The sequence below is a fragment of the Aspergillus vadensis genome, assembly GCF_003184925.1.
Source record: "Aspergillus vadensis CBS 113365 unplaced genomic scaffold BO88scaffold_14, whole genome shotgun sequence".
In the NCBI taxonomy this organism is placed as follows: Eukaryota; Fungi; Ascomycota; class Eurotiomycetes; order Eurotiales; family Aspergillaceae; genus Aspergillus; species Aspergillus vadensis.
The window spans coordinates 402211-414841 of NW_020292052.1; the positions used below are offsets into that span (position 1 = coordinate 402211).

At 50.6% G+C, this 12631-nt stretch overlaps 5 protein-coding genes across 5 annotated transcripts; 1 reads left to right on the plus strand and 4 right to left on the minus strand.

Annotated features, from left to right (window-relative positions):
* Positions 1 to 1207: 1207 nt before the first annotated feature.
* Positions 1208 to 2811, minus strand: BO88DRAFT_464256 (uncharacterized protein). The gene has a single exon (XM_025711305.1). The coding sequence runs from the start codon at positions 2679 to 2681 to the stop codon at positions 1242 to 1244; it is 1440 nt and encodes a 479-aa protein (XP_025562023.1). The 5' UTR covers positions 2682 to 2811; the 3' UTR covers positions 1208 to 1241.
* Positions 2812 to 3414: 603 nt separating this feature from the next.
* Positions 3415 to 5830, plus strand: BO88DRAFT_488714 (uncharacterized protein). Its single transcript, XM_025712633.1, has 5 exons — positions 3415 to 3642; positions 3702 to 4118; positions 4186 to 5035; positions 5129 to 5381; positions 5520 to 5830. Exons 1-5 carry the CDS (start codon positions 3474 to 3476, stop codon positions 5529 to 5531), a joined length of 1701 nt encoding a protein of 566 aa, XP_025562024.1. The 5' UTR covers positions 3415 to 3473; the 3' UTR covers positions 5532 to 5830.
* A 650-nt stretch (positions 5831 to 6480) lies between these two features.
* Positions 6481 to 7405, minus strand: BO88DRAFT_342178 (mitochondrial import receptor subunit TOM22; the record flags this gene model as incomplete). Its single annotated transcript, XM_025703131.1, has 3 exons — positions 6481 to 6534; positions 6784 to 7073; positions 7288 to 7405. The coding sequence occupies 3 exons, from the start codon at positions 7403 to 7405 to the stop codon at positions 6481 to 6483; spliced, it is 462 nt and encodes a 153-aa protein (XP_025562025.1).
* Positions 7406 to 7636: 231 nt separating this feature from the next.
* On the minus strand, positions 7637 to 9735 carry BO88DRAFT_405681 (mitochondrial-processing protease subunit alpha). The gene is made up of 2 exons (XM_025706950.1): positions 9549 to 9735; positions 7637 to 9461 (listed from the first exon to the last, which is right to left on the minus strand). The coding sequence occupies exons 1-2, from the start codon at positions 9651 to 9653 to the stop codon at positions 7815 to 7817; spliced, it is 1752 nt and encodes a 583-aa protein (XP_025562026.1). The 5' UTR covers positions 9654 to 9735; the 3' UTR covers positions 7637 to 7814.
* Positions 9736 to 10183: 448 nt separating this feature from the next.
* On the minus strand, positions 10184 to 12358 carry BO88DRAFT_342632 (acetoacetate--CoA ligase family protein; the record flags this gene model as incomplete). Its single annotated transcript, XM_025703148.1, has 2 exons — positions 10184 to 12043; positions 12137 to 12358. 2 exons carry the CDS (start codon positions 12356 to 12358, stop codon positions 10184 to 10186), a joined length of 2082 nt encoding a protein of 693 aa, XP_025562027.1.
* Positions 12359 to 12631: the final 273 nt, after the last annotated feature.

Below are 12631 nucleotides of genomic sequence, written 5' to 3' on the forward strand. Positions count from 1 at the left end.
AGGTGGGTGGTCAGCAGTCGATACAGCTGCCCCAGCTAGTCGAGACTGCCCAAGAAGAACAAGGGGCTGTAGTGGTGTGTGTACAGAAAAAGAAGGTGAGAAAGGACTGCGTCCTGCGGCACTAGGTATATATATCCGACCTGGTAGAGGCGCGCCGGCCATGCCGCTAGATAAGCTACCATGCCGCGTGCCAGCAGCCAGGTGGCAAGCGCTATATTAAGCCATAGGGCGCTATAATACCAGTTCCAGGACTCGTGTGGACGCTAACGCGGAGGCATTCTTGGGGAGCTGGTCTATCAGAGGTCCTAGCATCCAGGATCAGACAGTGTGTAGGGCACGGCATTCGACCATTCGTCTCCAGGATTTTGTCGGTGGTGGGGTATCCGGGGTGGGCTTCACGGGGAAAGCTCAAAGTGCCATCCCCAGACTCCCCCAGAACAGGCCATTGTTGGGGTAGTCGTAATGTGGAGAAATCCGGGGTCGAGATTCGAGGAAATTCTGAGCCAGGCGCGGTAGATATCCACAGGCGTTTCCACGAATCAGCAACGCGAAGGTTGGTAGGAGGGCTAAAGAGGGTCCACCAATGGAATGAAACAGGGTTTATGATAGGACCAGCGCCTAAGCTCCTGGATGATTCACATGGAGTCCAAGGGAGAATTGGGGGAGGCGGGGAGGAGTGGAAGGGAGGAGGAGCAGACGGAGGGAAGAACAGGTTGGGCAATCCGATGGCGACGGGATGGGGTCACGAGACATGCCCTCGATCCCCCTGAAATTAATCTTGCCCGATGATCCATAGGAAGCCAGCTCTCGTATTCCTGTCAGGCTCTTTTATTCCGCATGCTTTTAGTTCATGGCTCTCTAGAACCATCCTCCTAACCCAACGGTTCGTGCCAGATACACATGCCAAAGTTGCCGGGCTGCTCAGTGGATGATACGCGACAATGCGAATGACCCCGGATACGAACAAATTGAATTGGTCTTGGCGCAACTATCAATACCTCATATGAAGTACTTTTGACGGAGAGGCTAGCATTCCTGCGCTACTTGGTCTCGTCTAGTTGTGGCCGCCCATTAGCCTTGAGAAGCAGGTGCCATTCTGCGCAGGGCCAGAACAACCACCATTGTGCAGCACATTTCTATACACTGCACTTTATTCATACTATCATACTTCATAGTGACTAGGACATACATTTTCTTGATAACAATCATAATTACAAGACCGCATAACTCGGCCACGAACTTCAGTTGAAATAGCTCTGCTGAGAAGTCGTCCGTCGGTAAACGTTGCCCTCTGCCACTTTGGAATCCGAACTGGCGTCCTCGTTCGAATGAGGATTCGTGCGAGAGTCCGACCTTACAGCATGTCTTCGTATGCTCGCATTGCGAGCTCGTGGAAGTACCAGGACTCTAGTGCCCGGATCTGGCCCATTCTGATAATCTTCGAGATCGAAGATGTCCTGTACTCTCCTACGGTGATCTTTCATGAAGGGCCCAAACCGCCGGAACTTTTGCCGGATCACCGTATCATTGCCTGTAGGGGTATTGGCCCCGTCGACGGCGCCATTGTATAGACGTTGTGGGTCATTCCAAGCTTTAGGAACTCCAGGGAACAAAGACGCCAATGCGCCAATAGGATGCATAGACGGAAATCCTGTCTTTGTAGTAGTACTTTCTGAGAGCTGACTGCGGTGACAAATGTCCTGGAGATACTGGTATCGCATCCGAAGCCTCTTATAGATTTCACGCAGCAAGTATAAGAGCGTAGCTGCGAGGATCGATGCACCCAGCAGAGCGCATGTCTTGTAGAATATGTCCAGCTCCCTATACTTCTGTTCTTGACAATAGCCATGTACAAGCGCCATATGCTTTCGGGGATAGCACATGATGCATTGATCCCTCTTATTGTCTGGGATTTGATCCGAAATGCATATCGTCCTCCAATCGCTTCCCTCACATATGGTGTCCTCGCAAGTCGGTCCACCAAGGCTGTATAGGTCCCTCTGAACATAGTATTGGCTCACGCCAATGTCAGGAGAGATATCCGATGCAACATCCCTCCTCTTGCGGCGGCTCTTACCATTCTCCATTTTTGAGATTATATATTTCAGGATTCCATGGTAGCCTTGCGTCAGAGGGTTTGATGGAGGTGCCTCCTTGACTCTACTCGTGTCAGTCTTATTCGGTGGCATCTCTTGACGTGGCCATCTCCTCGTTCTGTGCTCCTGAGAGGCAGCTTTATGCTGAAGGGGAATCACCGATTGGACAGGGCCGAACGGATGTTGCAGGTTATCGTCACGACTTTCGAGAACGAGCTGCTCTAGGACAGTTTCGCAGTGACGTATACTCGTTGGTCGGTCCCCAACATTCGTTATCGCCAAGGTGAGCTTGAAAGTCGGTTCAGCTGCATTTGGAGGATGTGAATAGCCAACTGTATTCCGGTCTTGTCTGTCGCCCCTTTTCATGGTCTCCCAAATCCCAGGACACGTCAAGGATACTGCACATCCCGGTCCCTCTTGACCCTTGGTTGGGGATATTGCGATAAACCTCGAAGCACCAAACAAGGGGTCCGAACATGAAACTTGGTGGTCATCACCTACTGCTCGGTATGCATCTTGGGTAATATTGGAGATAGCTCCCAATACTGCATAGAAAAGTGCAAAAAGGTGCTGCTGACAATACATGAGAAAGGAATAGAGTGAGTGATTGATGCAGATTTATGCAAGAAATTGCCCGCTAAAATGCTGTGGAAGAAGTTTGAGTCAGTCAATGTGATGAGACTACTATATATGGAGCTTCCTTGAGTGGTGCTCGTGATGCAGTAAGTCAAGGAGTCACATTCTGGGTATGCCATTAATTCTATTCAGGAAACTGCAACCCATGCCAGAGAAATAACATGACTCTATCATGTCCCACATAGGGGAGAGAGAAGCCTGACAGCTTCACATTGCCTTGGCTTATTCTAGACCATGCATTATTCGCCTACACCTCAGTAGAAGGCTCACCCTAGCGTTGGCAAACCACATGGATTTAATGAGAGCAAAATAGACTTCCAGTAATGAGAAACCAAGCAATTTCCTTGACTTCTTCAATCAAGTTCAAAGCCTGTCCAAAAGCTCATTGAAGACTAGTTGAAAACTAGTTGAAGGAATTCTGGCGTCTTCTCAAAAGTGACATTTAGGAGAAGCGCAAAGTAACTTGAATACGAAATGGATGAACAGCGTCTGCAATAAGAGATAGAGTATACCAACAACTGTGACTGACCATTTTGGGTAGCTATTAGCTATCACGTGCTCTCGTGACACCGAGACGCGACTCTTGCGCGCTCAGTGAAGACATCAGATCCTATGACAGGCTCTATTCAGTCCTTTGACTTGGTCACTATTTCTACATTCAGCGCGAAACGTCCACCGTCTACTCGGACTATACTCAGCAATTCTCACTACCATAAATAGCCGATCCCTGCGCCACCCCCGATGCCCCGCACATACGGCAAGAAAAAGCAGACGCGGCTGGCTTTCGCTCCGTTGAGCTCCCCGCCGACGAAGAAAGAGGACTCCGACAAGGAGGATGATCGTCGCGCAAACTTGCGCTATGCGCATCCTTCCATGCCAGTATTCCGGGGAGGTCGCTCTCAGCATGTCGGTGAGATTTTATCATAACCACTGCACGATAATAGGTACTGACTTGTGGGATGCCGATAGCCAAACCTCCGCCCCAACGTACCCCCGAACCCAAAGCAGAACCATTTAGCGACAGTGATAGCGATATAGAGATCGTGCGCAGCACACGCAAAAACCCACAAAGAGGATCTCTCAAGCGCAAGAGGACAGACGTATCCAGTTCCGAATCTCCCTCCGCGACCCCGCAGAAACCCGCTGCCGATTCGGAAAGCGATGTAGATGAGGTTGTTCCTGCGTCTCGCCGAAAGCTGAGACGTGGTGTGGCCCCCCAGCCTGCTATCGCGTCCGATGATAGTGACTCGGAAGAAGAATTGATCATCTCTCCCAGAAAGCGCAGGACGCGCAACGCAAGCCCCGACGTCCCCCAGACGCCGCGTCGCGGGCTTGAACAGGACGAATTAGACATAGAAGAAGATCTTCAGGCGCTGCAGGACTCAGGTAAGCCCATGTAACCCACAAACTAGACCGTCTTCAGTTCTTGTCGCACTGACAGGTCTGTCTATAGTGGTAAAAGATACGCGCACTCGAGGTCGACTTGCCAACTCAGCACGGGCCCAAAGACAACAACACCTGGAAGCTTTACGTCGTCGGAGGGCAGGAAAGACAGCGTCTGATACCGAGGAATCTAAGAGTGATCTTGAGCAGTCGGGCGATGGCGATAGCCACGATGGTGACGGTGACAACGGAAGTGAACAAGAGAACGAACCCGAAGCCCATGAAGGGAGCCCTAAACGGAAGCCTCAGTTCCGTACTCGACAAGAAGAAAGTGACGTTGAATCCGCGATCGCAAGCAACGATGATCTAGACCGCTATGAAGACGACTTTGTGCTAGAAGACGATGATGATACTCTAGGGGCACCTACGGGATTAGAGGATATTCCCATCGAATTCTCGCGACATGCCTACAAGCAACTCAAGGACTACTTCCAAGACGCAGTAGAGTGGATGGTGCATAATCAACTCAACCCGGCATTCCCTCGCTCCGATCCGGTCTACGAAGTCGCCTTCAGCAAACTCGAAGACGAAGTCAAGGGCCGCACCGGATCACAGCTCGTCTCATCTGTTTGGAACGCCAAATTCCGGAGAGCATTATTAGCTCGACCTCAGATTGAGATTACTACATTTCCAACAATAGAGAATCACCCATGCGATGCCTGCAACCGCTCAGGTCATCCAGCCTCATTCGACATCAAATTATACGGGAAAGCCTATTCACTGAAAACACTCGAACCGCTTACCGACGAAGACAGCGACGACGACGATGACGAGGAGGAACACGAAGACGATGACCACGAAGAAAGAGATCGAGACGGCCACATCCTACCAGACGAAAACACCCGCTTCTTCCTCGGCCGGTAAGCATTCCCCCCCCCCCCCCCCCCTCTTCTACTTCACCGAATTCCAGAAAACCCATCCCATACATACTAACACCATCTCCCCACCACCAGCCACTGCAAAAACAAAGCAACACTAGCCCACACCCTAACCCACTGGCGCTTCCACCTCAACGAATGGGTAATCGGCTACCTCGAACATCAGGGATATCTATCCGAGACGAGAGTTGTAGAGCGCAGCCACTGGACCACGAAGAAGAAAACCAAGTACGCCGTGAAAGCAGTGGAATCAATGATAGCGAATGGTGAGGTCAAGAAACTGTGGCGTGACTTTCACATTAATTTACGCACTGCGAGAGAAACTACGGTATGTTTTTGATATTCCATCATCATCATCATCATCATCATCATCATCATCATCATCATCATCATCATCATCATCATCATCAGTCAAGATCAACGTGGCAGCCGAGAGCATTTGCTGACCATGTCATTTACTACATAGACTCTTGGGTAGTGAGTTATGCAAGCTGCCTCTGCTTCGCTGTTGATGAGATGCTTTCGATTGCACATATTTGATCCATTTATGGGTGGTTTATCTGGACGGTGTTCTGTACTCGGTCTGAGGCGGGTTAGTTCTTTCCCTGGTCAGGATCGCCACTTTCTTCGAATGCGCGCCTTTACACAATTCTTCTGTTCATATTCATCTTGTTGTCGTCTCGTTTCAGGGGCTTGTACATTTAATCTTTATGCTTGATACCCTATTTCTGTTTTTCATCTTCGGTCTTCTCCTAGCGAAGTGACAAAATGTACGCGGCTCATATAGCTTTCTTCTTGAATATGATATTTCAAGATCATTCACATTTCATTATCTAGAAACATGACTTCCAAAAATGGTGGAAATAGACATAAAACGAAACGAACATTGTAACCAGGGGGAAAATAAACCAGTATAGAAATACACACATCGCCCAAGCCAGAAGTTCTGGAATCAAAGGTTGAGAGAGGAGAAAAAGCGTCAAGTTAATAGGGCCAGAGATTCCGAACAGTAACAGGTGGGCAAGATTTTGCTTCATGTCCATATGGAAACCATACCATCCCTTTTATATCTTCCTCGCGCCAACTCAAATCAATGAGTTGATTGTTTCGCGATTCTTCCGTATCCTCAATAGTACACACCTGCTTTTAACCCAATGTAATCCGGATCATGCATCGCTAAATCAAGTTGCCTGGCTCGTTTTCTTTTTTTGCTGGAAAAGAAAGATTCACCGAAATCGATAAACGTCATCGCCTGAACGTTGACGTCGCGCTCCAGGAAGACCGACGAAATTAGTGAAAAACCAAAGGCCTAACGACAACAGGTGGCTTCGGACAGGCTCGATATTGAGGTAGTGGCAGTTCGACAGGCCATGGCAAATCAACTATTCCCACCTGTTGCTATCTTCATCTTTGGCTGCGGTATTCATTTACAAAGAGGGTTGAGCGGGCTTCTCTTCACCGGGGGCACCGGGCGTAAGCATCTGATAATAGAGAACAATGTAATTAGCTGCTGTTTGGATATTTCTCAAGAAATCGAAAAATGGACGGGGGATCCAAATGACGTCTGTATCTCCGTTCTTGGCACGTAATAAGAACGGAAAAGAGTTTTCACGTCATCGCCAACTGCCTCGGGATAAGGCGACTTGGCAATAACAACAATAATGATAGCCAAGCGACAAGTAGATAGCCCATCGAAAATGAAATTGGAAAAAGAGATGGCTTTAACGTACCTCGTTGGCGCCCTTGATCATGCCCTGCTCGCGCTCCATCTGGATGTACTGCTCCTCTTCGGCGTAGGCCAGAGCCCACGGGACACCGAGGAGGAAGGCACTGGTGCTGATGATCCACAGCGCCTTACCGCTGAACTGGATGCTGGACTTTGTGAAAGAGGTGACGGAGTTGACAGTGCTGGTGACCGAGCGGCGTGTGGAAGGAGGAATCATGTCTTTCAGGGCGTAGAGACGGTCGTAGAAGGTCTCACCATCGACCTCGAGGTCGGACTCGACGGAGATTTCGGATTCTGTACGTATGGCATGTTAGAAAAGGAAGGCCATGTGTTTTGAACGGCTGCGCCGATGGACGAATGGATAAATGGATCAGATTCGGCGTGGATGGATAATGCTTCCGGATGTTGTTGCGCGGTGGATGAAGGTGAAGGTAAAAGTGCAATTGTTCACGCAAAACAAGCGCCCGGTTGATTTGTGCCTTGAGTTATGGGTTATCAGGATACTAACCGGTGTCAGTGTAGTCGTCTTCCTCTTCATCGTCCGAGGTCAGAAGGACATTGTGCTTGCTGGGCATGGGCTTCTCCTGGGAGAAGTGCTCATCCTCGACTTCGGTAAGCTTGACCATTGTGACGGTGGTTGTAGAAAAGGGGATTAAAAGGGTGTATTGATAATATAATGGGTCGCAGGAAGTACGGGCGAGGGTTGAGGTGATGGAATGAAAGTGTTGAGGACGGACGGAGATTGATGGAGGACGGCGGGTTCGACCTTCCGGATCCAACTTTTTTCCCGGGCGGAAACGAACTCAATACGGTAAGGAGCTTCTACTGCAGCCGATGCATCCACGCGACGCCCCAAATTTATACGTTCAATTGTTCCAGGGAAAAGGGGATGTTTGGGCAATATGTATTGTACATGATTGTATATGGCTATCTCTAATTACATGGAGTGAAGAAAATGGAAGTGCTACATCTCTCTATACCCCGTGAACAGCACAGGTAGTCGCTGCGATGTCGGGGCTTCAACTGCATCGCAAATTACCTCCTTCCCAGCTTCCACCGGGCAATCCGTTCTTGGATCTCCTCCCAGGGGAAAGGGCGGAGCCTGTAACCCTCCAACTCGCCTTCCTGCAAAACAACGGTGGGCCTGCCAGTGCCACGGCCCTTGTTCTCAACAAGACCACCGAAGACTTCCCGAGCAACCCGGCGCAGGTCCTCCACAGTCAGAGACTCAATGTGCGCGCACATTTCCTTGACACCAACCTTGCGGCCGTGCACCTGGACCTGACGTCCGAGATCCTCCAATTCCACCATACGCGACTCTAGGTTCATGAGGAGCGAAGAGCGAAGCTGGTTCTTCGCACGGTTAACCTCCTGCGGCTGCAGGGCTTGGTAGCCCGTGTCGAGAGTGAGAGCCTGGAACTCGCGGCACATGACCTCCAACATCTCGGTGGTACGTGTCGGGCTGCAAGATGCGGAGATACCGAAGATTCCGCTATCTGTGTAACTGTGGTTGAACGCGATGCAGCTTTCGACCCATCCGTGCTGGTTCAACACGTTGGTGTAGAGACGCGAGTACATTCCCTTACCGGGACCACCGGCAGAGAAGGAACCGCCACCTCCAAGGAGTGTTTGGAGGGTTGCCAGGGCATAGATATCAGGGTTCGAGATCGGAAGGGCCTCGAAGGCAAGGTGGATATGGCTCAGCCGAGGCAGCATAGGGTTTGCAGGGGGAGGGATGGGAGGAAGAGAGAGGAAACCACCGGTGTAGTGGGAAGGACGGTTGAGATCTAACGTCGACGACTGCACCAATGATGGGTCAAGCGGCGACGTGGCGGAACTCTGCGAGCCGGAGTTGGAGAGGTTCTTCAAAAAGGGAAGCTTGGAAAGAAATCCCGACTTGGGGGAGGCTGCGGTGGTAGTTGTGGTGGACGACGGAGTGAACTGGGGAATGGTGGGCACCTGGCCCTCCTCAGCGGCGGACTGGGATTCAGACAAAGTAGTCTCGATGCCCGTGCCCGAGAGAACAGGGCCGTCTGTCTTCTTGTGTGTCTTCATATCACCGAAGTACTGCTCTGTAAGCTTGACGGCCTCGGCGTGCGGCACACCAGCAAAAGCGACAACCATGCGCTCTGGGTTGAAAAAGGTTTCACGGTATTTATCAACCACCGCTTTGTTGATCTCGCCCAGCCTCTCGTGCGGGCAAAGCAGAGGGTTTCCCAATGTGTTGTCCTTGTAGGCCGCGGTATGTACCAGCTCGGGCAAGATGAGCTCAGGCTTGGACCAGATCTCTCCAATCTCATACTCAGCTGTAGCCAACTGCTGAAGCACTTCTTCTTCTGTGATCAGAGGATCCCGGATAGTCTCGGCCAACAGTCCCAGAGTCGTCGGGACAGCGGAGTTGAAACTAGCGGACTGGTACATCAAGGATTCACGAGAAGAAGCGCACTGGATATTTCCTCCAAGGCTCTCCAAAACCTCAAGCATTTGATCACTGGTGTACGACTTGGTCGACTTGAAAGCCAAACGATCCATGATGTGGCTCACACCCCGCAGACTTTCATCTTCATAGCGAGATCCGGCATCGACGTAAACTCCGACACCAGAGAAGGGCCCAGGCAGGGATTCCGTAGCGACGCGGATACCGTTGGGCAAAGTAGTGATCTGATCAAGCTCGGCAGGGTCCTACACAGCGAAGGACAAAGTAGTTAGAATTAATCCCAAGTCCGACCAGAACCATCAAGTGAGATTCCCTGCATTGGAAGAACTTACCTTGGAACCATTCTCATTAACAGTAGCAAAGCCTCTAGACGCGGAACGAGGCACGCGGGCAAGAGGCTTTGCGGACTCAACGGCCCGTAGTACAGAACGGCGCATATTGACAGATATGAATGGATGATATGGGCCGAGAGTACTCAATTCAAAATTGCTCCCTTTCCCGGACGGCGTGAAAGCTGCGGCGTTTCCGGAGATGTCGTCGTCACGCCGGCGCCCGCAAGGATTTGGACTCAGATCGCTTATCTAATCACCACAGGCACGGCGCACGACGTCAGACTTGTCTGGTTGAACAAGCAGGATATGATGTCTTGGGATTGACGAATTGCTTTCCAATTGGGATTGTTTGTCTTGTAATTACCCGCCCCCATTCTCTTTGTATTAGGTTCCTACAGAGCCTGAGTCATCGGTAAAACTGTGATTTCCTACTTGCACCTGGTTAGTAATGGAAGATCTAGAATCGCTAATTGAGTAATGCGGACAAAGCAGAGACACCATTGACCCTCGCCACTGGAAGAAGAAATCATTCATTATCTAGTTCTATAGGCCGTGAACAAACAATCTTAACATGGCATATGGCTTCACTCTAAGCTTTTCCCAGACCATCTATTGAGGGAGACCTTACTACGACACTATGGGTGCGCCGCAGCCCAAGTGCGATACCAGTCAAGGCACGAGGCATTGGCCACACTGGCACCAATTTTGATGTTGAGACCGCACAGGATCTGCTTCACAGCGCTTTCAACTTTCTTGCCGTTGGATGTCACCGGAATTTCGGGGCAGACGTCCACAATTCCAGGGACATGCCGAGGGCTGAGCTCTTTGCGAATGGTCGCTTGGATGCGAGTTGCGAGGTCAGGCGGCATGGTTGTTGGAGAGTCACCAGACGATGCCAGCTTCACGAAAAGGACGACTGTTTCATCGGTGTCAATTCCATCCCGCCGACGCCCGATACACAGAGAATCTTCCACTTCATCTGCGAAATGTTTCAGAAGAACATTATATATCTCTGCGCTACCGAACCGAACACCGGCTGGCTTGAGAACTCCGTCACTGCGACCCAGCATCACTACACCTCCAGTGTGGGGCTCCAGACGCACGAAATCACCATGGTGCCAGATTGTCGGCCCGAAGACGTCAAAGTAACTCTTGCGGTATTTTTCCGCTCCTGTCGGACCGGGAGGCCAGAACATGACAGGCTGCGCAGGAAATGGCTTCGTACACACCAGATCGCCGGCCTCACCGGAAGTAGAAACGTCATTGCCAGCGTAATCGTAGACAGAAACAGCCATCCCCAAGCAGCGGCACTGGATCTCTCCCTTGTAGACAGGTAGGATGGGACAACTGCCGCAAAATAGCGACAAGATATCGGTCCCGCCGGTGATCGAACCCAACATGAGATCCGCCTTGATAGACGAGTAAACGTACTCGAATGTAGACGGCGCCAATGGAGAACCCGTACTAAAAATAGCTTTCAGTGTTTTCAAGCTTACTGGACGGTGAGGGTGACTGGTTGGATGTAGGGAAGCCTGCTCTAACATGGATAGGTATTTGGCAGAAGTTCCGAAGTGCGTGATTTGCAGTTCGTCAATCAGGCGTGGCATTGCCATTTCACCCTTCCCACCTTCCGGGTCAAATGGCCGAAAAGGGGAGCCATCATAGAGCACAATGGTAGCGCCACTGGCAAGACCGGAAACAAGCCAATGCCACATCATCCAAGTAGTCGTCGTGAAATAGAACAAGCGATCTCCGGGACGAAGATCACAGTGAAGCACATGTTCCTTTTTATGCTGCAGCAGCGTTCCCAGTGCACCATGAACAATTGGCTTTGGTGCCCCTGTAGTTCCCGAAGAATACAAGATGTAGACAGGGTGTTCGGGTCCCAGACTTGCAAATTCCAGAGGGGCAGAAGGGTTGCTGGCCGTAGAAAGGAATGATTTGTAGGTAAGAACCTTTCCACGTAGTGGTATCAAGAATTGAGGGTCCAATTTGTAGGACTGGATTGTCTCGAATATGACGAGAAACTCCAGGTTCGGCAGCCCCGGCACGAGTTCACGCAACTTAGCATCGGTCCCGTGCACCTTCCCGTTATATAGAGATGCATTGTCGGCGAACAAGATCTTCGGTTCTATTTGCTTGAGGCGTTCTAGCACCGCATGTACGCCAGTATCAGGTGAGACGCCTGTCCAGAAGGCGCCAATCGATGCCGTTGCCAGCATCGCCACAACAGTGTTGGTATGATTACCAAGAAACCCTGCCACACGGTCTCCTTCCTGCAGACCCGATTGTTTCAGCGAGTTGGCACATCTGCGTACGCGGTCGCGCAGCTCCTTCCAGGTCACAAATTCCCGATCCGCTTCCGTGGCAGCGATTATCGCAACCGCGTTCTCATCAGGAGACGAAGACGGATACAGGAGGTTCTCAGCAAAGTTAAGCCTACTCCCCTCGAAAAAGTTGGGACGAGGAAAAAGTAGTTCGTCCGTGCTCAGGACCTATAAGGAAAATTAGCCATCATATATCAAAGGAGACAAGCACTAACAGCAGCCTTTGTGTTGCGCTTCGAAAGAGCGTATTAGTATACTCACACGGTCATATGACTTATGGGCCTTGATAGAAGTATATTTCCATACATCCTCCCAGAACTTGGCGGGCTCAGAGACACTCCACTGCCAGAGATCGTCGTAAGTGGACATGGACAGGCCATGCTTGGCATTGGCGGATTGGATGAAGTCGTAGATTTGGGTACTGCAAGGACTCGAGTGTCGCCATAGTTCCTTGGGTACCGTATCGTCATTGGACCTAGTCATTGTGAAGGGTTGTTGACTTGAACCAGCAAATGATGACTGCGAATTTGCTGATCTAACTATAAGTGTACGTAGTAGACGGTGGTACGGAGTGCCAGAAGGTTGCAGTCAAAGTGACCCGAGGTCCTTCCGTCCTGATAGAGTTCAAACCTTTGTGGTTAGTGGTTCGTCAGTATTCGAGACCTGATTTGATCATACGGCTCTTGTTCAATTGCAGATACCTTCCAAACGTGAGGAAAAGGAATCAAACTGCAACGAGGACTTCCTTTTAGGCTG